Source organism: Borostomias antarcticus (assembly GCF_949987555.1).
Source record: "Borostomias antarcticus genome assembly, chromosome: 25".
Lineage (NCBI taxonomy): Eukaryota > Metazoa > Chordata > Actinopteri > Stomiiformes > Stomiidae > Borostomias > Borostomias antarcticus.
The window spans coordinates 5,555,728-5,579,070 of record NC_140258.1 but is presented as its reverse complement, the minus strand read 5'-3'; the positions used below and the strand labels follow the sequence as shown (position 1 = coordinate 5,579,070).

Sequence of the window (23,343 nt, the reverse complement as noted above, 5' to 3'; positions counted from 1 at the left end):
AAGGTTACAGGCCTCTAATGTTACCTAAGCCATCTTTTACAGTAGGTAGCCAATAACGTAGCCTATGCGATCTGAACGACGGAAAAGTAGAATTCCGATTTTAATTTCTCATCGAGCCTCCATTAAACGGTTTTGTTCATTTTTATTAATTGTGCATGGTCCTCTAATAGCTAATGAGCAACAAAACTGCAGGTTTGGAGCAGAAAAATGCAAATTACTCTTAGAAATAGCAAAAAAAGAAAGAAAAAGTAAATGGCAAGACTGAGAATCATCCTTCATTGAAATGTCAGAGATAAATGGCTCAAATGTCACATCAATTAAAACGGGGGACAGTTAGTAGTTCATTAAAGAGAGAGCCATATTGCACCGTCGGGTACCGTTGCCAAACCTTACTATCTGGGGCAGCCTGGCAGCGGGTCCAGATGGCATGGAAATCCTCACAGATTTCAAAATGGTCTCTGCAGGGGTTGCGTTTTCTCCCTGCTCCCACCCTCGGCACCATGCGGAGGGGTGTGGGGGGCAAAGGGCCCACACATTCCAAATGGAGGCCTGCTAGGACCTACTATATACACATAGAGTAGACCACAGAAGGCTACCTGTCCCATGCTCATAATGATTGATGACACACACTGTGAAACACACTCACAAGTAGCCTGATGAGATTAGATTGAGTGGTAGAATGGAATTTTGGCCCTGTATAATATTCATTAGAGATGAGCAAAATGTCTTCTGCTAAGTAACGTTTTACATTTGTTAGATTTCTACAGGTAGGCTATTCACGGAAATTATTTGAGACTAAAACATAGTGTACTACATCAAGTTGGGGTGTAGGCCTATTTGCATATTCAATGTGATAAAAATGTACAAAAAAAGCTGCTTTGTATCCCATCTATCCTGGGGTAGGGGAGGGGCAAATGCATTTCTGTCCAATGACCGCGTGGTGATAAGCTGGCGGGAGGCGTTTACCGATTTTGATTGGCTGCCCGAGGCACGTTGTAGAGGAAACGGGAACAACATAGTATTTACATTCACCCACGCTTCCAGCCAGGAGAAATTCACAACATTTGGGCAGTATTTATGAAACGTAAGCTGTTGCAACATTGTACCTCAATAATTCCATCGATATTTGAGTTGTGTCTTTCATTCAGCTGACTGTTAGCCTTAATACAATGCAAGTTAGTTGAGGCAGTGTGTGAACACGACATGACAGACTAGTTAATACCAGTGGTTAGGCTGTGTAGTTGTCATGTTGGAGGCTTTGCACCAGGAGCCCAGGGAGGAGTTCACACACCAGGAGCCCAGGGAGGAGTTCACACACCCTGCTTTATTCCTGCAGTCATGAGTGTGTGGGAATAAGAAAGGGGAGAGTGAAGTAGGGCGTAGGCTATCCAAGACCAGAGGCAGTATAAAAATACTAGCCTATAGGCCTAGTCTAGGTTCACAAGTAGACTAGCCTAGTATAGGCCTAGCCTAGGTTCACAAGTAGACTAGCCTAGTATAGGCCTAGCCTAGGTTCACAAGTAGACTAGCCTAGTATAGGCCTAGCCTAGGTTCACAAGTAGACTAGCCTAGTATAGGCATAGCCTAGGTTCACAAGTAGACTAGCCTAGTATAGGCCTAGCCTAGGGTTCACAAGTAGACTAGCCTAGTATAGGCCTAGCCTAGGTTCACAAGTAGACTAGCCTAGTATAGGCCTAGCCTAGGTTCACAAGTAGACTAGCCTAGTATAGGCCTAGTCTAGGTTCACAAGTAGACTAGCCTAGTATAGGCCTAGCCTAGGTTCACAAGTAGACTAGCCTAGTGCATACAGTAGCATACGCTAGATGCAATGTTGTTTACATTAGGCCTACATGTTTATTTAATATTAAGTAACTAATATGTCATCCAATAGATTAACCCAAAGTTACTTGATTGTATCCTTCACCAGTCTACAGCAGCAGCGTATTGGAAGAAGTGTAGAAACCATTACAATCAATGTGACCTTTTATTTATTATAACCCCCCATCTCTCAAACACACATATAACATAGTCAATCATCTGCCCTCCCCTCAAAGTAAAATAAAAAAGAAACTGCTGTCTGGTTATTGCCAGTATCCATCTCCGTCGTCAGAAAAGCTGCACGTTTTTGCCGTTGTTAAGGGCTGGAAAGCAGAATCCCATCGGAGTTGCACCCTAAGGAACAAATTTAATGCTAGAAAAACATCCCGGCCATCAACCAAAAATGACGGATTGAAAATAATGTCGAGCTATCTAGGGAATCCCCCACTAGACAAGGGAACAGACTGCATTGTTTTTCTCATTTATGTGATATATAGAACAGAAAGGGGGGAAAAATGGGCGATTTATTGGTTAGATAGGCGTATAGTATTGTTTGGTAGAAATCCTCACAGAGGCGTTCATAGATTATAATGTTAAAGGATCAAGTCAAATCGTGACATGTTTTGAAGGGCAAGTGTTGTTGTGAGTAACACGTGACACTCTACTGCTTGTTAGTTTGTTCAATAACGATTCAATGTAAAAGTGCATATGTGTAAGACAGTGAAAGCTACAGTACCACATGAATACGCAGATAATTTGTTTCCTCGCCAGGGCAGGGAGATGAGGAGGCAGAGGGAGAGTCAGTGCACACAGAAGACCATCTCATTGCTGAGCCCCCTGGGAGAGATCCAAGTCAGTGGATGTGAGAATGGCGTGCACACCATCCAGGTCCTAATGGATGTGGCACCTGCTGAAAGGTACCGTACAACAGCCGACTGGCTGACGTTATAAACAAAGGTGTGAAATTTACAGGCAGACAGAATCCACTTGTGTGATGGAGTGCCACCATTCCTCATCGGAAGCAGGGCATTTCTGTAGATCCCCTAAGAAATATCCTGGCGAAAGTTGGGACAGAATATGAGAGGTGCTAGAAATATGAGGGGCGCTAGAATACAGTTGAGATTGAGATTAGATTTCCGGATGGCATGTGGCAGTGATTCTTCCTGCAGTATATTTGAAAAAAAATTGTGGAAAAATATAACTCTTTGCTATCCACAAGGGATTTGATTAGAGACCAGGTCTATTGGGTCAGCAAGGGCCATATAGGGAGCATGTCTGGTACCCTGCTCTTTATTGATGTCATCCAAGTTGTAGGCTATGCAGTACTTCAGAGTGTAAACAAGCACTTCTGTGATATCCGTGCAATTATCCCCAGGTTTCAATAGGATGGCTGTCTGACAATCTGCACTCTTATGTGATTGGAACTGATTCAAATCTGCATTACTTAGTAATACTCCATCTTCATTTTGACACAGTTCTACATTTGCAGGTCCACACCCAACATCCTAGATTAGTTCTGATTAGATGTAAATTAAATATCCATGTATCACAGATTCACATTTGATAAACGTGATTGGTTCTGGAAATTAAACCATTTTCAAATGCACTGAATAGGAAGTCATCCTTTTAAAATGTATGGGCACATTCTAATTTATGGAATCCTATTAATGTGCTTGTATATTATACCTCAACATGTGTTTGCTTCCTGACTGTCTCCTATTCCCTAAAATTCATCAAGCAGTAAAAACATTCAAAACTTGTTAATGAGTTGAAGTGAGAAAATTAATAATATGGAATTTTGATTATGGAAGATGTCCTGTAACCATGCACATGCACCTTTCTCCCTCTCCTTCTGTATGGGGTTTAATTTGTGAGTTCAGGTCCAGTAAGAATATGCAAATGAATTTAATGATTCGCATCAGTAGATCATTTCTCAGTTTAATATAATTTGCTATGTAGGTCATAGGTGTAGTCCTCCATCACATTGCTTGGTTCATTCCCAAATGCGAGAGCTACTTAGAATTTAACTTAAATAAGTTTGCCCTAACATTATCAAAATGTTTGAATCCTCATGCTTATCATTCAGATGTTGAGTTGATATTTAGTCTGTCTAGCTTTTTTTTGAGAACTATTGTTAGTAGTTAACAACATGTGTTGTAACAAAGTGTTCATGACATTGATAAATGGTTATTGATAAATGTCATTATAGCTACATAAATGGTCTTGAAGCATTGCTCACACACCATGACCGTCAGCTTTTCTAATAGAAACGTCTGAGGCCCATTTCTGCTTCCTTACTGATCTACGCAACGTTTCCTGATATAAAGCAGTGCAGGTCTAACGACAGCCCTGCAGGCACCATCAGATGAACAAATTCATTACATCTCAACAACCTCTATTGGGGCCCAACACAGTTAACCAGCTTCTCCCTAGTTTAGCATGGCCAGAGCGTTCACTGAAAAATGATACACATTTTGTTTACGGTAGATTACTATTATTTGAAATATGATGCTCTTCACCCTTTCCACCCAACATACTGACACATACTACAGAGGAAAACGGACTGTTTTTTTATTAGAGTGAAAAATGGAGAAAGGGGCCGGACTTCTGCCCCAAGACATTTTGTGAGCATATTATTTTACAATGCTTTGATCAATTTGTCTGTCAACCTGACTGAGGTGTGGAGGAGCTGGAAAAAGCAATTTAGCTTGTGAGGTCCTCAATAGAAATGCACTACAGGAGCCTGTGTGTGACATGTTGCATTAGAACTTGAGTAGTCTTTATTGCTGGATAATGTCGCAAGGCAATACTGATATCAATCATTCCTTAACAGCCACTAGTATGATGTGTTTTTGTGTAAAAAATCCCAGCTCAACATATTTTACAGGAATAATTGATGTATTCAAGCCTTTATCAATAATACAAAAAAAACACTATGGAAGGACAAGTGAATGTGCTAGAAGCTAGAAAGCTGTTCTATGCTTCCATAGACATCTCTAATTAATACTACACAGATAAACAATAAATATGTGTCTCATTTGCATATATATATTATATATATATATATATATATATATATATATATATATATATATATAAACAATATATTTGTGCATCTGAATTCCCAGCACACACGTGTCATGTGATCTGCCTAACACCCTAAGTGGCCCAAACCAAAATGATCATTATATTTCCCAGGCCATAAATCTGCCTTTTTTTCCCAGACACAAAGCCGTATAAATCTGTGTCTGATTCTTCACGTTGCACATTGTTTTTAGTTAATGATTTTCATCTGTTTGTTGTTCCTCTGATCGCGAGGAAATGTACCATATGCTCCTGCAAAAGACAAATGATTAGCAAATGCAATTCTGGACAGCTGTCTGACTGAAAGCGTTTGGTTGATAGCATTCTGCTACCATAATTAGCTTAAGCTTTGGGTTAATTAACTTTCTACCTGGATATGCATAATAATAGCAATCAGCAGAAAGCCAAGGAGCTTCCAGTATCTCAGCAGCAAAGCCTGTCTTTTTATTTTGTATTTCACCATATTTCAATTTCAAGAGGCGATTTAGCTCTGGAGTGTCATGAAATGTTGTAGATTTTACTCTCCTAGCCAGATAATTCTGAAACAATAGAGGTGTATTATGTGGCTGAAATGCTATTTCTGAATGTAATTAAAGAGGATGAAAGCAATCACCGATTTTTAAACGCTTTTGTTGAGCGCCGGGCCTGCTTGTAAAAAAAAATACCCATGAAGAGGAGAAAAGGGGCCACAAAACCTCCTAGTCCCTCTGTGTGAAACCTCGTCATCCCTCTGTATGTGGCTGTTCAGATGGGACTGAAGTACTGACGGTAATTAGTCCTTTCTGTGAGCGTGTTCAAGGTGTCTGTGATTAGAAGCTGAGAAGACTGCTCTTATGGAGAAGGGTGTTGTGGTCTATTTATCACCAGTCAACCTAACAGGCTCCCGGTGTCACGGCCCACGTCGGATGAGATCTAGAGTGTCCTTATTGTCCTGACGCCGAGTGTTCTCACCCTTTACCTCGTGATCGCTGTCACGTTGGCACGCCGGAGCGGTTAGCTGCTCTCCATCCCAGCCTAATACCCCGCACCGCTGTAATACCCGGCTTTAACACTCCACCAACGCTGGTGTGAAATATCTGAGATGATGCATTTATCATTTTCTCACACTCATGTAGTGCTGTGAATCAATGTTCTGTCTCACCCTGAATGTGTGTTCCCTGTTCGGGGCCTGTTTCCATGTTTTTCTCTCAACAATGTCCCCCATCAGCACATTTAGGCCATCCTCGGTGGGCCTGTAGGGGACTTACAGAAGTAGAGCACATTACACATATGGAGTGGGTACAGTGTGGTACCTCTTAATATAACCCTGAGCACTGGACCACTGCTACTCTGTTCTGGAGTAGCACAGGGCAGGAAATGAATTGTAGCAAATTTTATCTGCATTGTGGGATTTTACATTTTGTCTTATGGCCTAAGATATGTTAACATATTCTAAACGTTTTACTGCATGCATTGCAGTGATAATGACGTACAGTGTAAATTGCATTTGAGTGGTATTTTATTTGACTGTGGCCTTAGGTAATGTCTGTGTTGTATTGTGTGAGGCACAGTCCTCAGCTGTGATCATTAAGGTGCAGCTCCCCCCTGGCCCCTCCAGGGCCCATCTGTGCTCTCTGTTTACGGCCCGCTCTCCTGGGACCTCCCCAATCAGCCTGCATGTGTCATTTCCTGTGTAAACCAACACCTGTGCAACACACTACCTGTAAACTGCCCCAACGAGGACAGACAAGTCCACAGACACTCCCTCAATCGTCAGCTGAACATTAGAGAATGTTGAGATTTCTAAAACGAGACTCAAGGTGGTGAGAGGCGACGTCCACCGCGGGAATAGGCTGGACTCCAAATCCTGCTGCAGTAATTCTGCTCTGTCATCAGGAAAACCTTTCGCGCGACGCTCTACAGGGTAACTTCTGAATTGGAATGGGTTGTATGTTACATTGGGCTGTACGGTGCTTAACAGTATGTAGCCTACTGAGGCAGTATGTAGACTAGAGATGATGCTGCTCTGACATCTCGGAGAGGAGTACGAGTCAATTATGCCCAAGTGTTGTTCTTGCTTATCTTCGTGTGGCACCAAACAAGGATTTACTGAAGGATTTAGGGGTGAGGTGGTGGGGGTGGGGGGATCATGGTAAGCGGTTCACAACAAAACACTCAAAACTCCTGGGATCGGGCACTGATTTAAAAATAAATTACAGAAGACGAAGCGCTAACACTCAAGGGTCCTCAGCAGTGCTGGCGTACACAGGTGAAGATTAGCCTCCTCGCTAATCAGAGGAACAAGACAGTAATTTGCTCCGAACACAGACAGTAATTAGGACTTGGTGACACTGGATTCCCATAATGCCTTTGTGCTTGACATGGTCAAATTTCGACAGAGGCTATCCATGCAGGGTCACTGTCCCCCATCTCTCAGTGCTCGGGCCCTGCTACTTAGAGGGGGTCCCCCATGTGTGTCTCCCTCTCTGGCTTCCTGGTGTCCCTCCTAGTCCCTTGTAGACCAACATAGCTGTGTGTGTGTTTGTGTGTGTGTGTGTGTGCGTGTGTGTGTGCGTGCTTGCGGTACATAATGAAGTAAGCTATGGCTCTAGTATGCCTACTGTACTAACTAACCACTAACATCCATGGCAGTTGGAAGAAGCTCTAATGGCCGTGTTCTGTGTTACCATGGACACACTCCATCCACCATCCTACTGAACTGGAGTGAATTTGAGGTCTTTAGCCGGTTCGGTGGAGATATTGTCTAATATAGACAAGGTTATTCAATTTCTAGATAACAGTTCATCTTTCCTTGTGTTGTTTGACTGTAGATGAACTGCTGGGGTGGTGAGCAGATATCTATAGATCTATAGATCTGTAGAATAAAGTAGACAGGGTAGTTTGCAGCTTGACTCTCTAAAAGCTCTCGACTTCTCCGTGTCAGCCTCTGGATAGGCGTCTGAAGGATCTTCAAATGCTTGAATGAGCTGTATTGAGCAAGTGGCTTACAATTGTATCACAGCCCTCGGCTGAAAGACCATCAGATCTTGACGTTCATAGAGACGTGGAGTGTTTCCTTCCCTTCTTAGACATTCAGTCATTTCAGGCCGTTTTCATGCTCTCCTGAGTCTCTGACGTCTCCCAGTTAAGCGTCTGCTGCTATAAGGCTAAAGGAAATATGGACTGGTCCTGGCCTTTCCTATCTCATCCTCTGACCCGCTGTGTTACCCATGATTGGTGAAGGGGAACTCTGACAGCCTGTGTGAGACGTGACAGCCAGTCCAGTCAGGATGAGCCCTCTCACGCTCCGCAGGACGGAGGCTGGACTGACCTTTTTTTTTTGTTCCCCCTTTTTTTGCGCACTACTCTTCCGTAGCGCCCCCCGCCAGATTGAAAAAATCCCTTTCAATTAGACTCTGGGACTAAGGTACGGCCTTTGTATGTTCAAGCCTGAATAAGTCCTACTGAGGGGACTCTGTCACAAACTGAGATACATACTGTACTGTACTGTACGTGGGTGGAAATGTACTGTAAGTGGATGTTCGTTTTTTGGGTTGAAGCAGCAACGCTCAGATCTCTCACCCTCTTTGGCCTGCTGGTTTCTTCCTGGTGAATGAAATCACTACCTTAACGCTGATATGAACGCCCAATTCATTCTTTTTTATATTAGAGTTAGGAAATAGAGAGCTAAATGGCCCTCGCTCTGTACAGCAATGATTTATGATAATTGGAAATTGATTGTGACAGGAGCACAATATTAAAAATTCTTTCAAATCACAGTCTGCTACCAAGGGAAATATTCTCTGTAATGCCACATATCTTCGCTACGTTAGAGTCAGTTTCATATATTCCCACCAATAAAGAAATGCTGAGACCTGATGTTCCAAATATCCTAGTCTATCCAACGGAAATGTACCAGTTTAGCTAGAACAAATGAGCAAATATAAGTTGTGGGCGATTGTATCTCCACAGTTTGGATAAAAAGGCACATTAGGATTTGGTACTGCGATATCTGCCAGCATGGTCATTTTGTTTATTTGAAAACATACAATAACTGTAGATTATTTTTCCTTAGAGACCTCTATTGTAATTGCATCGATACTGATGGCATGGATTAGACGTCTCTCATCTCTGCTGATACTATTAATGTTGCTGATACAGTACATCTCTGATGCTTCGCTAACAGAGCTTCACAAATACTCTCGTCTCGGTGAATACCACCTTTTACCTGCAGCATTGTCAATGTCCATGTCGTACCTCTCAGACGTGTTTAGTTTGAGAGCGTCAGTAGAAGGGGGGTGGGGGGGGGTGGGGAGGGGGGATTAGCCACAGTGACAAGTCTGAAGTGTGAGGGGAGGTCAAAGGTCAAAGAAGTTCAAAGGTGCTGAGCCTTAAGCCAAGGTGTTCTAGCCTTTGTCCGGTACATCGCAGGGTCTTGCGGCCCCCAACAGGAACATTTCCACACAGAATATCCCCGAGCTGTCAGTGTGCACTGGCTGGAACATCCTCTCGGAGAGAAGGAGGAGGGGTGTGGGGGGGGGGGGGGGGGGTGGAGGCGGAGGAGAGGAGGGATGAGGGGGGTGAGGGGTGGAGGAGAGCGGGGAGGTGGGGGGTGGGGGTGGAGGAGAGGAAGGATGGTAGAGGGGTAGGGTGAGTGGTTACAGTGGCCTGAACATCCTCACCGAGAGGGGTGTGTGTGTGGGGGGGGGCTGGCGGGGGGGGGGGGGGGGGGGCGTAGTGCTGGAGAGGGGGAATAGAGAAATCGAGAGAGAGGGTGCGGAGAGGGGGAGGGAAAGAGAGGTGAGGAGAGACAATGACAAGCAGTGGCTGGCTGGGCACTCACCCATGCCGACAGAGATTGCCATGAGGCAGGGCCATTGTTTGACTGGGTCTCAGCGCGGACCGCGGGCAGCTCTCCGGCTTTTCAGCGCCGACTATAAACTGCGGTTCGGTGTATTTAGACATGAGAGTATTTACACCTTTTACAGTATTTACACCTAGTGTTAAACAGCACCCCAGAGGATCTAATCACGGCCACAAACTGCCAGGCAGGGGCTGGTCGCTGCAAACGGAGACCGCTGAACCGTTCCTGTCATAACACCGGGGCTAAACCCACCGCCTCTGATGTTCAATATGAAATGTTCAAACTCCGACCTGCCCAAGAAGTGTAAAACACTTAGGCGTGCTGGAGGAGAACGTTGCCATGTTGACTGAGAGAGAGCATGAAGAAAGATGGTCCGTGTGTTTAACAAAGTAAATGTGTATTATTAATACCGTACAGGATAAACCAATTTCCCCCCCCCCTAAAAAATGGTGTTATTATTTATTTATAAGTCTGCACACTCGTTAATGGAGTCGGCGGCGCAGGTTAGATCCTCCACACAGCTGGAGGTCCACTTTGCAGTAATGCACGGATAAGAGAGCGCCCTCCCGGTCGGGCCTCCACATGTCAAACGCGGGTCAGCGTAGCGGTCTTGACCCGGGGGGCGGTCAGCGGCAGCAGCACCATCGTCTGTTAAGTGATGCCAACTCAACCATCGTCAAATTCCTGCGAGCGGATATTCAGTCTTTAAGATGTGACTCCAGGTTCTTGAGCCCAGCTTGTCAGTTGTGTTTAAGAACCACATTTATATCCCATTTCCCTTTCAAGTGATTTTTATATTGTATATTTGTATCAGATGTTTCATAAGTACTGTGAAGTCTTGGAAATACCGATGTATTTTTGCTTTTTTTTGTGTGTATCTAAGCTGTGAAACATGTTTGAATGATTATAATGACACTGCTTGTTACAATATGATTATGATAGCTTTTATAAGATTGACATACTGCACTGTACTGTAACAGCTGTCTATAGAGTTTACAGTTTCTGGAAACCATTGAAAACTGACACGATACAGTTGCCTGAAAATCAAAGTGTTAAACTCTTATTCTAAACATTTCCTGGTTAAGCGCTCCACTTTTTCACTCGCAAACGTATGTCAGTTAACATCTGAATCACTCGTGACATTTTATTGCACCCCTCTGACATATTCTATCAATTTCCAACAAAGAATTCTTCATCATGATTACTTTTTTGCTTCTTCTATCCCTCCTAGGAATGCCAGAGCCCCGCTGGGCTGTGTGGTCAGCGATGGTGGAGCAGAAACGGGCCCTGAGTTGCGACGCTGTGTTGAATGGCTCCAGGCCTACTTCAGCGAGCCGCGGACCGTGGGGAGCTCCCCGCTCCCCGCCTTTCACCACCCCGCCCTGCATGGAGGTCTGTCACGGATAAATATTTGCAGAGCCATGACTGGGATCAGGCTTTCACTCTTAATTGTCAGTTACATCACTTACACTCCCTGGCACACTGTGTTATAATGAAGTATTTTATGGCTGAGGGAAAGAAGGAAAGAGAGAGAGGGAAAGAGAGAGGGAGGGAGGAAGAGAGGGAGGGAGAGAGGGAAAGAGAGAGGGAGGGAGGAAGAGAGGGAGGAAGGGAGAGAGGGAAAGAGGGAGGGAGGAAGAGAGGCAGGGAAAGAGAGAGGGAGGGAGGAAGAGAGGGAGGGAGGAAGAGAGGGAGGGAGAGGCAGGGAGGGAGAGAGGGAAAGAGGGAGGGAGGAAGAGAGGGAGGGAGAGAGGGAAAGAGAGAGGGAGGGAGGAAGAGAGGGAGGGAGAGAGGGAGGGAGGGAGGAAGAGAGGGAGGGAGAGAGGGAAAGAGAGAGGGAGGGAGGAAGAGAGGGAGGGAGGGAGAGAGAGGCAGGGAGGGAGAGAGGGAAAGAGAGAGGGAGGGAGGAAGAGAGGGAGGGAGAGCGAGGCAGGGAGGGAGAGAGGGAAAGAGTGAAAGAGAGAGAACAGAACACAGAGCTATAACTTGGTTCAGTAATCTGTGGCGGCTCTTACAGTGTGTTAGTCTTGGCCAGTTTTCCCATGATTCTTGGCACATTCTTTGAAACTGATCGAATTCCACTCTTGACATTTTCAGACAGGAAGCTTTTTTTTAATGAGAGCATGTGAATGCTAGTAAAGTTTCAATGAGCTTATTGTTGGCTTGACCAGTCACCTACAGACGGGGACAGAGAAGCCTGAAGAATGGACAATTACTGTCCTTTCAACCACTATTAGTGACACCCTAGTTTATGACGGAGTGCACTGAAGGTAATTTGAGTATAACTACAGCAAGAAGGCATCATTACCAGAGGATTTTCAGCAAACATGAGTGATTATTTCAATCTCTTATGAAACAAACTGTAAACATTCAGGATTGAAATTATTGTAAAGTGCAGACCAATTGACTTAATAAGGATTAAATGCTTATACGTGTTTTTTCCCCCCAAACTTCTCAAGGAATATGAGCTCATTTAAGGAGAAAGATGCACAGCTAAACTAAAAAAACAACAACTGTAATGTATGCATTTGACGATTGTGCTTCTCTTCCCCTGCAATCAGGTTTGAGTTGCTCTCTAATTTCATGCAGATCCACGATGCTTGAGTGATGGCATTTTCAATGAGCAGGTAGTCCGTTGAGACCCTGTATACAGCTATGAGTCCCACGCTCCCGCGAAGGCAATGCAGAAATACATCAGGACCAATTACGATATCAACTTTCAGCCTGATTCCCTCCGCCACCAAGTGCTTGTGTACCCGCCCCAGGCTCTTTCAAATCGCATCTCATCTGAAGTCTTTGGGGTTTTAATTAAATTTCAGGATAGATGGAATTCTTCATTAGTACCTGATCTGAATAGGTGATTGTGCTGTGCTCCCTGCCTCTCCCTGGCCTGTTGTTGCGAGGCTCAGTAAATACCAGACATACAGATGGCCGACTCTCTGCAGTTCAAACCATAGGCCGTGTTTGAGTAAGCAGGTTAAATGTAATGTGAGCACCAGGAGCATTTGTATCCAGGGAGAAAAATTCACCTTATTTTCTGTTGATTCACAAGATGTTCTAAAATGTGTAATTATGAGCTGGGTAAGGGTAAGATTATTATCACCGAATGAATTGCTTCAGTTGTCACACCAGGCAAGCAGTGCACACAAGTGCTGGAAGTTTAATCAGTTCATAACCATTGCTGACAAATCACTTTTTTCGGTTGTGATCTTAAGAAGCATAGTGTTTCCCCCACGTGTCACACAGTACTGAGTCAAACACAACACATCACACAACACTGAGTCAAACAACATGTCACACAACACTGAGTCAAACACAACATATCACACAGTACTGAGTCAAACAACATGTCACACAACACTGAGTCAAACACAACATATCACACAACACTGAGTCAAACACAACATATCACACAACACTGAGTCAAACACAACATATCACACAGTACTGAGTCAAACACAACATATCACACAACAATGAGTCAAACAACATATTACACAACACTGAGTCAAACACAACATATCACACAGTACTGAGTCAAACACAACATGTCATACAACACTGAGTCAAACAACATATCACACAACACTGAGTCAAACACAACATATCACACAGTACTGAGTCAAACACAACATATCACACAGTACTGAGTCAAACACAACATATCACACAACACTGAGTCAAACAACATATCACACAACACTGAGTCAAACACAACATGTCACACAGTAATGAGTCAAACACAACATGTCATACAGTACTGAGTCAAACACAACATGTCATACAGTACTGAGTCAAACAACATATCTCACAGTACTGACTCAAACATAACATGTCACAGTACTGCATCAAATATAACATGTCAAACAGTACTGAGTCGAACACAACATGTCACCCAGTACTGAGTCATACACAGCATGTCACACAACAATGAGTCAAACAACATCACACAGCACTGAGTCAAACAACATGCTAAATTCTGGGAATATTCAAAGTTGGAAATTTAAATGGGAATTAACGGGAATTAATGGGAATGAACAGGAATAAGATGGGGATGTTATGGTTATTTATACCAACTGTATTTACCTTGTCATAAACAGACATAAATGTAAACTTATTTTTTGCCAAAAGCAGACATGCAGGCAAACATTTCTAATACAATTTTCTTTAATGAATTTTTTGCTTAATCTATTTGTTAGTAGAACTTTAATGGTTTCTACAGCCCTCTAAGTGTGCAGGATACTAGGAATTAGCTGTGCATGTGATGGAAGAATGCAGAGTACTTTTTGAAATTCAACTGAATTTGCATTAAATCAAGTTGTTTTAACCAAGATCATGCTGGGAGATCTAGAATTGCATTTTATGTTTTTCCCCAACTACGCTACATTCAAGTCCCCTATTATCGGGGTCGGTGGTGTAGCTGTGTAATGCATTTGACACCGCTGCCCGAGGGTGGTTAGTTTAATCTTGGCTTGAGAGTTCGTCACACAACAGCAACCCTGTCTGGTGTTGGAATTACGGTTGTGAGCTGAGAGAGTCAGGGAGTTGTCTCTCCCTTTCACATTGCCGACCGGCTGGGTTGTGTGACAAATCCTCAACAGTTAATAGGGGGTAACTGGACACTAGGTCAGGGTCAATTGGCTACCAAATTGGATGCAAATGGGATAGAATCCTAAAATATGTATAGAAAATAAAATTAAAAATTGTTGAAAAAAAGCTGTTATAGGCTACCAAAAAATTTCCAGCAGTTTCCGGAAATGTACCAGAAATGTTCTGCCCCTTTGCAACCCTAGTCACACAGTACTGAGTCAATTAATATATCTCACAGTACTGAGTCAATTAATATATCTCACAGTACTGAGTCAAACAACATATCTCACATTACTGAGTCAAACATAACATGTCACACAGCACTGGGTCAACCATAACATGTCACACAGTACTGAGTCAAACAGCATTTCACACAGAAATGAGCTGTGACCATCTCTTGATGTACTCCTGTGCTTATTTACTCAGTTCTGACAAAACAAGACACCCTTTCATATAAACTGTCTCTGGATCAGCTCAGAGACAGGGCAAGAGAGGAGGTGAGGCACATTTTCCTACGCTTGACTGTCATGAAACACATCACACACAACTTTGGTTGTCAGAGGAAGAAAAATAGTGGCAACGCCTCTGTGTGTGTGTGTGTGTGTGTGTCAAACAACACAAACCCCACGGTTTCTTAGAAACGATGCGTATTCTTATCTCATTAATTATACATCCATATGTAACAGTGGAGAGGATCTTACTGTGAGTAAGCGGCTAGGGGAAAGGGGGGGGGTGGGGGTGGGGGTGGGGGGGCTTCAAAGCCCCAAAGACTGAGTTCCTGCCGGAAAGTGAACCTCCCTCTGTGCAGAGAGCAGGGCGAGATGAGACACTCACCAGGACTCGGGGCTGTGATGTGGAGGGGTATTAGGGGAAAGGAACGTTTTCGGAATATGGAATAATCAGAGCATCATCAGCGGCCCGTCAGGCTAGCGGCGTCCGCCAGCACGAGCGCGGGAGTCAGAGTCTCTCCCCCTCCCTATTAGTCACAAAGCATAACGAGGGAGACCTGCGTCTCCGACGCACTGTTTTACTCTACTATACATGTAGTGGATGTCTGGAGCACACCTCCACATCCCCCCACACAGGCAGTCAGTCAGACCGACGGTATGTGGTCTCGAGTTTGTCTTTCACCCGCACAGAACCATGAACAGATCAATCCATTTATGTGTTGAATTTGAAAAAGAACAACCTGTCAATACTGTCATAATCGTATGATCCATTCCCACGGCCCATCGATTTAGGTCCCAACCAGTCCGGCTCCTCCAGTGGCCCGGCCACCTGGCCCGCTGCTAGGTAATGACCTGTGACATAATTATGGGATGTCTGTAAACCTATAAGTGGTCCCCCTCAACTTTTATTTAAACAATTGACACTGGTGCCCCCCTATCTAAAGAGGGTCCTGACCCCCAGACGCAGCATATTAAGGTGTTTATGAAGTAAAGGGCTGGGTGATTGCTCTGAAAACTGTCCCCGGTCACCTGGGGTGACCCACAGGAGATCTCCTAGCCGGCCCTGCTGAGAGCAGAGTCCCGGATCCCGCTATTAGATGAAGAGCAGCTAATAAAGGCTTCGTAAAGCCGATAAGTACTACATAAATGTCTCATAATGCACAATGCCAAGCTTTAGAAAGGGTTCATAAATATGGCATAACCGTGTGCCATAACCGCCAGCGTCACATGTACACCTGTGAACAGTGCATAAAACATGACTTATGGTTATAGATGCTTTGTGACACATTTATGTAGTGCTCAGGCTTAGGCTATAGAGGTTTTATTAAGGCTTCGTGAGCTGTACGTCATCTGTACGAAGTTATTTAACATCCAGAGAATTAAACCACACACACCTGTGTGGGTCTGAGATAATGGAGAGTCTGTCTGTGTGACATTGACTTTGGATGTTAGTCAATAATATGTGCATCAACAAGGATTTGATACAGACATATCAGTATGTACCACACCATGTAGACACATCCATGCTTTATGAACAGGAATAATAGAAGAAAAATTCAGATCAGCTTACATCTCATCTCCTCGTAACATTAAGCCTACGTCTGTGTAAGAGCCCGTCAGCCTGCTGGTTGACAGCGTGATTATTACCTGAAAAATTATTAAACAGAACCTACGGGCCTCGTTCAAGACAAAGAACCCACATGGGGGTGCATCAATCAAACCCATCCCCTTTAGGTTTTACACTTATTCCCCCCAGTTTAGGCAAATTGCCTTGTTGGCGTGGCTTTGTGTGGCGGGGAGTGACTGTAAGGTAGAGAGCCTGGGGAGCCCAGGATGTTCACTCTGTAGAAGAGAGACAGCGGGGTGACATGTTTTCACACAATGCCAATTTAGAGTGATTTCACATAGATCACTTGTCATGTGCTCTCTTAGACCATGCAAATGAGAGAGAATGGGAGATCACTAATTGAATTTTAATGACGGGGTATGGGTGAAGACTAGACTAGACGAATCGCCCTCCAGATAACAAAACTATTGTTCACACGTTCGCACAAAGGGGTTTTCGTCGCACAGATACAGCACTGAAACGTGTCAACTTTCATAAAGGAATAGGACGTTAGCTACAAAATAGTATATTTCTTTTGGCGGTGATCACAGCTATCCAACCACACCTGTGAGCCAGTGTCTGGTGGTGATACAGTAGAAGATAATAGCGCTACCGCTAACATGCTAATGAAATCAAAGCAGTTAATGTGGTCTGTTAAGCTGCAGATGATTCTATGAATTCCACCATTTAAGAGAAGATGATATAATGAAACTACTCTGAATAGAAAGCAATTAAAAGGACAAATTGGTCTGATTAACCTCAAAGTCATCCCACTGCCACAAATGGTATGCAACATTCAAATTATTTTTTATTAAAATCTGGAGCAGATTTGCAGTCTTTTTGACTCCTCTTAATCCCTTTAAATGAAAGAGTGAACTTTTTAATTTTAGATGTGACCTTTCTTTGCATAACCTAGATTTATGTGCTTTGGAAATAATTTTCTCATATCAAACAGAGCACTGTGTTAAACTACTGTTTTTAAGGTCAAATAGAGGTATTTCGTTCTTGCTGTAGATGTTGAATAATTATTCCAAAGACCAAGCAGCATGTCCTATTAAAGACAGATTGTCCAAGATCATCTTTTTTCTTTTTTTTTAGTATGCTATGTACATTAGGCTACTAATGGTAACTGTGTCTGTGTGAAGCCTGGTTAGCTTGGTCCAGGGGTGCAGACTTGTCACCTTTAGGTGAAAATAGCCGTTTTTAATCCAATATAGGTCATTTGTTTGATCTGTGTATGTATGGGTTTGTATGTTTGTCAACTTTTTCACCTGTGATTGGTTTTCACCTCTAGTTTGGTCTTTACTCTATTTGTACATCTGTATATCTCAAGGTACTGTAATGATGTCAGTGTTGTTCGTGACTGAGTGTTGATGTCAGGAGTCACTCAATCAGTTGTCTGTGGTTGATTGATTAAACGAGCGCGCGTCCTCCTCCTCCCTCCCTCTCTCTCCTGCGTAGATGCCTTCAGCAGCCGAGTGTTGCAGACTCTTCTGAGGGAGGTGAAGGTGGGAGAGACGGTGTCGTACTCACGCCTGGCCGCGATGGCAGGAAACCCCAGGGCTGTGCGAGCGGTGGGAGGAGCCATGAGGAGGAACCCGGTACGTTGGGCTGACCTTTGATTGACATGTTCCTCAGGATCCTTTGGAAATCTTAACATGATGGTCTAATGCCTTGAATACAGTTGTTATTCGTACAAATACCATTCAGCAACAGTTAACATAATTGTTTCAGCTACTGTTTCAGCTCAATCCACCAACAGAATTCAGATGAATTATGAAATTAGCATTTCACCACTGTAGAACCCACTAAACTAACCTGACGTGCCAGATGGTTTGCTTCACATAACCATCTGGGAACTCTGTTGGAAACTGTTTGGAAAAGGGCGGGCACTTTCAAAACTACTTGACAGGTGATTGGATGAACCATCTGAAAACATCTTGAAAAGATCTATCACGCGCTAACTTCAACTGTTCCTCGCTGTCATAAACCCGCCCAGCGTAGCTGTTTGTATTTCCAACTCCTCAGAACCAACGCTGATTGGCGAGATCATTTTCCGATCGGGCTCAACATTTTCTCTATTAAGAGTATCCAGACTGATTTGCAACGTGAGCTCACGACATCAGGATGGTCTCACGAGGTCATCAGGATGGTCTCACGAGGTCATCAGGATGGTCTCACGAGGTCATCAGGATGGTCTCACGAGGTCATCAGGATGGTCTCACGAGGTCATCAGGATGGTCTCACGAGGTCATCAGGATGGTCTCACGAGGTCATCAGGATGGTCTCACGAGGTCATGAGGATGGTCTCACGAGGTCATCAGGATGGTCTCAAGAGGTCACCAGGATGGTCTCACGAGGTCATCAGGATGGTCTCACAAGGTCATCAGGATGGTCTCACAAGGTCATCAGGATGGTCTCACGAGGTCATCAGGATGGTCTCACGAGGTCATCAGGATGGTCTCACAAGGTCAGCAGGATGGTCTCACGAGGTCATCAGGATGGTCTCACGAGGTCATCAGGATGGTCTCACGAGGTCATCAGGATGGTCTCACGAGGTCATCAGGATGGTCTCACGAGGTCATCAGGATGGTCTCACAAGGTCATCAGGATGGTCTCACAAGGTCATCAGGATGGTCTCACAAGGTCATCAGGATGGTCTCACAAGGTCATCAGGATGGTCTCACCACTAAACATGACATCTCTACAGTTGCCTCTTTCTGAGGCCTGTCCTTGGAGCTAGAACCAAACCTCTGGCTCTTGCAGGGAACCTGCTCTTTTGTCTTTTTGCCCATGATTCATCCATTCATTGATTCAAAATGGAGGGCCGGCGGTGTGTCTTCTTTTGAATCAAACACATATTGTATTGTGCAGGCATATATGCACAGTAATCAGTTATGCCAAGAATAATTTGCCTTGGCAGCTTTTTTTTGTAGTTATGTAAAGCTTTAACTAGAAAAAAAAAGATGACTTCTGAAATATGCAGTCGAAATACATTTACTCAAGATCATGTTTCAGAGAAAGCGCCATCTTTTACGGTGCATGCTTGAGAGCCGGTCTGTTTGACTCATACTCATGTTGTGCTGTTAGAAAAAGATTGTCAGCGTCAATTATCTGTCAGTAATGCTGAAACAGTGTGAATAGCTCAGCGCCGTATCGATTCCCTCCTTCTCTGTGACTCTTTTTCACCAGGATCTGAGTATTGATAAGCCCAGCGTAGCGCTCTAGACGCACAGATCCACAGGCCTAGAGGGTACCCTGCTTTCAGTCCAAACCCAGGGAACCCAGTATTGATCTGAATACTCTGGCAGTACCTCGCTGTCTGCAAGGTTAATCTAGGGGGTTGGAAAGTTTTATTGCTCTTGATATAGGAGTGGGTTTAATGATGGATTTGAGCTGAAACCACCTTGGATTTCCTTCTGTTCTGCAGCTGTAAAAGGCTGGGGAGGCACAGCCATCCAGCCGTGACAACCGACCTTGCAGGAAGGCTGCAAGCTCAAGTAAAAAACCTGTAACAGCAGTACAGATTAAGATAGAATATTATGACATTTTCCAAAGCTAGTATTTTTTTGTTGTTGTCATACAATGCAGTGAGAAAACAAACATCAAACAAACCAACAATCATACTTATCTTGTGACCTATTGCCTCTGTCTTTATTCTGAATTCACAGCTAGTGGAGTTTTCGCAGCTTGCTTGGTTAGTCTTTCTCCAGCCATTTAGTATACAGAGAACTTAGGACCACCCCCCCCCCCACCCCCACCCTGTCAGCTGACTGCAACAAGCGTAACTGCTCCACTGGCTTCCTGTTTTTAATGATCACAGGGTTATCAGATCTTAATGTCGACACCCACTCTATTGAATATTCATCCTGCTGGTGTTTTCGCCCATTAATTTTTGATTGCTGCTTTGCTTTATACTATTATAGAGCAAAAACATTTATGCCCGAAGACTTAGCGATCATGCTCAATGTGGATCTGTTCAGGATCAAACTAGACATTTCAGGGGTGCTTTTTTTTTCCCCCATTTTCTTTTTTCGTGATCAAAATCCATGAACATGTGTAGATTCATGCTCTCATAGAGTGTCACGCTCCGGGCCTCTTGTTTGTTTTTGTAGTGAATCAGTAATGGCTGACTGCCTCTCTGTGTGGCGTCATCAAAGCCTGAAACAATTGTGTTAAGTATTAAGAGCGTAGAGCAGCACAGCCCTTCATGTCTCCTGAAGAACCCCCCCCCCCCCTGATCTACCTATAGAAGAAGACTGAGAAGAGCTGTGAGTGGGGTCAGATGTTCCCCATGTTCTCTTATTCATCTTTAAATGTCTTTGGTTAAGGGAGCTCTTGACACTGCCCCCCCCCCTCCCTTCCTCCAGGTTCCTCTCCTGGTACCCTGTCACAGGGTCATCTCCAGCACTGGCCAGGCAGGGGCCTACATGGGTGGCAGGGGGAACCATCTCAAACAATGGCTGCTCAGCCACGAGAAGCTCTGAGGGGAAGCATGAAGTCCCCGGCTTCTCTGGACCAGTTGAACCCGGGTTCCCTTCCGCACCGTTACCCTCCCACACGTCCTGAAATCACTGGGACGCGTGAATATTACCAAGGCTTTTCTTTAAACACGAGCTAATTATAGAAATACTGCATAGTTAATGTGATACGAGAGTTGTTGAGGGAGTGTATTTAGAAATACACTTAACAGAGAACAGTAGGAATTACAAACATATGGCCCCATGGGTGTCTGCTCAGCACCAGATACTGTTGGAATGGTTTTTCTAAAGAATTATTTCCCTAAAATATGTCTCTTGAATTGTTTTCCGTCCTATGTTGAATAACTCTTTGCACCCCTTCTTGGTTATTTAAGATCCTGCGGAGTGCTTGCTCTACTTCCATGAGCCCCAGGGTTTATAGGTATGAAGCTTTCTGTTCTCATTCATATTGACTTGTTTATTTTATCTTATATTTCCCACACGGTGTCGTGGTGTTGATACACGTTTCCGTTTGTCATAAAAAAAATAAATGGTAATAGAGTTTCAGCCAGTGTCATATTACTCATTTCAGCTTAATTCTGTCTCATTTTTTTCTCATATGTTTTATGTTTATTGGTAGCTATCTCATATATGGATGTAATTTGATACACTTCAGTGAATATTTTGGCTTCTGTCTTACTTAAAATAGTGCTATCCAATAGGGGGCAGTACAGAACGGGAAACAAGCACACACATTTCAGCTTTGAGTTCTTCAAGCACATTTTACCCATAAGCTAGATCATATATTCATTCTTTCTCATCATAATCCCATTTGATCTCCTTCAGAAAGATACGATGTCACTCTGGGTGATCTAGCCAAGAAGACCTGACAATATCATCAGCTCATTGAAAACCCCACAACTGTGTTACGGTCTTGTCAGAGTATGTCCCTCTGTCATGTAAATACAGTCGTTTGGATAGAACGGTGCGCTCTATTACACTCATTTGGTAATCCCCTTCCTTCTCACAGAGCAGCGCTGGAGTGACCCAGTCTGCCCCAGGGAGGAATTACCACTCCACTGCTCAGGTAGCCAAAACCACCTTCCAAAAATACCTCCACTATAACCTTCATAGAACCAATTCAGTTGGCCCGCTGAATACATTTCCACCGGAGTGGCCACGTTCTCCCTATCAGCCGGGCGCGGATCTGACAGCGCTGCCGGACTCCTCTCGACTGCTCTGCCATCCCAGTGCGTTTCTAGCATAGATGTTGAGGCGTCCGACAGGCGGATGAAGAATGAGTCTCAGTCTGTGGTTTCACACAGGGCTAATGATGCCTGTGGTGGCTACAAGCTGCAGTCAGCCCCCTAACGAAGGGAGCGGTGACACAGCCACAAGGGGTCCCATTTAAGACAGGCCGGCTCTGAAGTGCACTGTAAGCACCCTCTTTTTTTCTTTTTTTTTTTGCTGGTTGCTAAGTAAATTCAGTTGAATACCACACAATTTAAAAGTGAAAGATATTGATGTCTATAGTTCTAGTGTGTGTGTGTGTGTGTGTGTGTGTGTGTGTGTGTGTGTGTGTGTGTGTGTGTGTGTGAGAGAGAAAGTCCAGCAACATCAAACCTTGGTATTAGCAGAGCCACCGGCACGGCGGTAATTGGTCATGTTAGGTGCTTGCTTAGGGATCAGAGCGCGACGGTGGAACGCATGCGGTCCAGTCTGAGAAGGAGCTGATGAAGATGTGTATTAGCACCGCGCACACGCCCTGCTCCAGTATCACAAAGGCATTGGTTTAAAGAGGTTGAGACTATCTCATCATCCGCACTGTTAATCTTTGTGAAAGTCCTAATTTTGACCTAATATCTGCCTCAGTGTGTGTGTGTGTTTGTGTGTGTGTGCGCGCGCGCGCGTCTGCACGTGCATGTGTCTGTGTGTGTGCGTCTGTGTGTGGGTGAAGTAGATGATATTGAGTCTGACTTCATAAATCACCCAGACACTGATAAACTCCCTACGCACCCACACACCACTAATGGGCAACCCTTAAGGAGTGTGAGTGTCTCGTGCGGCGTTTGATTCAACATTTATTAACCCCCCCCCCCCTCTCTCTCTCTCTCTCTCCCTCTCTCTCTCTCTCTTTCTATCTCCTCCTCTCTCTCTCTCTCTCTCTCTCACACACACACATTAGAGGCTCCCTAAGACCAACGCTGTGGCTCCTGGCATTCACACTGGTGCTGCAGGGCAGTGACCCGGTCAGACTGAATTAATCATTGCCAATAGTTGTAAGATACATTTTAGCTTATACAGTACAACAACAACAACAACAACCACCGTTTCCTACTGTTTCCATCTCATCAGTTATATCCTGTCTCCAGCCCCCAGCTTCCCATCCCATATCCTGTCACCCCGCCCCCCTCCTCCTCCTCCTCCTCCTCATTATACCCTCATTCTGCCCCCACATTAAATACACACACTCACTGTGTTCCCAACCCCCCC

The 23,343-nt window shown here is 44.3% G+C and overlaps 1 protein-coding gene across 3 annotated transcripts in view; it reads left to right on the top strand.

Moving 5' to 3' along the window:
- The first annotated feature begins 1,006 nt into the window (after positions 1–1,006).
- LOC311325883 (methylated-DNA--protein-cysteine methyltransferase-like) overlaps positions 1,007–23,343 on the top strand; it is a 31,830-nt gene continuing 9,493 nt past the window's right edge. Inside the window, exons 1-6 of one of the 3 annotated variants that reach the window (XR_014631025.1) lie at positions 1,007–1,084; positions 2,590–2,735; positions 10,977–11,137; positions 17,852–17,991; positions 20,761–21,292; positions 21,881–21,898. Coding sequence is in view for 2 of the 3 variants with exons in the window: in XM_084458690.1 (XP_084314816.1) it covers positions 2,599–2,735; positions 10,977–11,137; positions 17,852–17,991; positions 20,761–20,877 (555 nt within the window). In the remaining variant the exon portion in view is untranslated. Of the gene's footprint in view, positions 1,085–2,589; positions 2,736–10,976; positions 11,138–17,851; positions 17,992–20,760; positions 21,320–21,880; positions 21,899–23,343 lie in introns of those variants that run through there. The other 2 variants (XM_084458690.1, XM_084458691.1) reach the window with 2 other exon arrangements.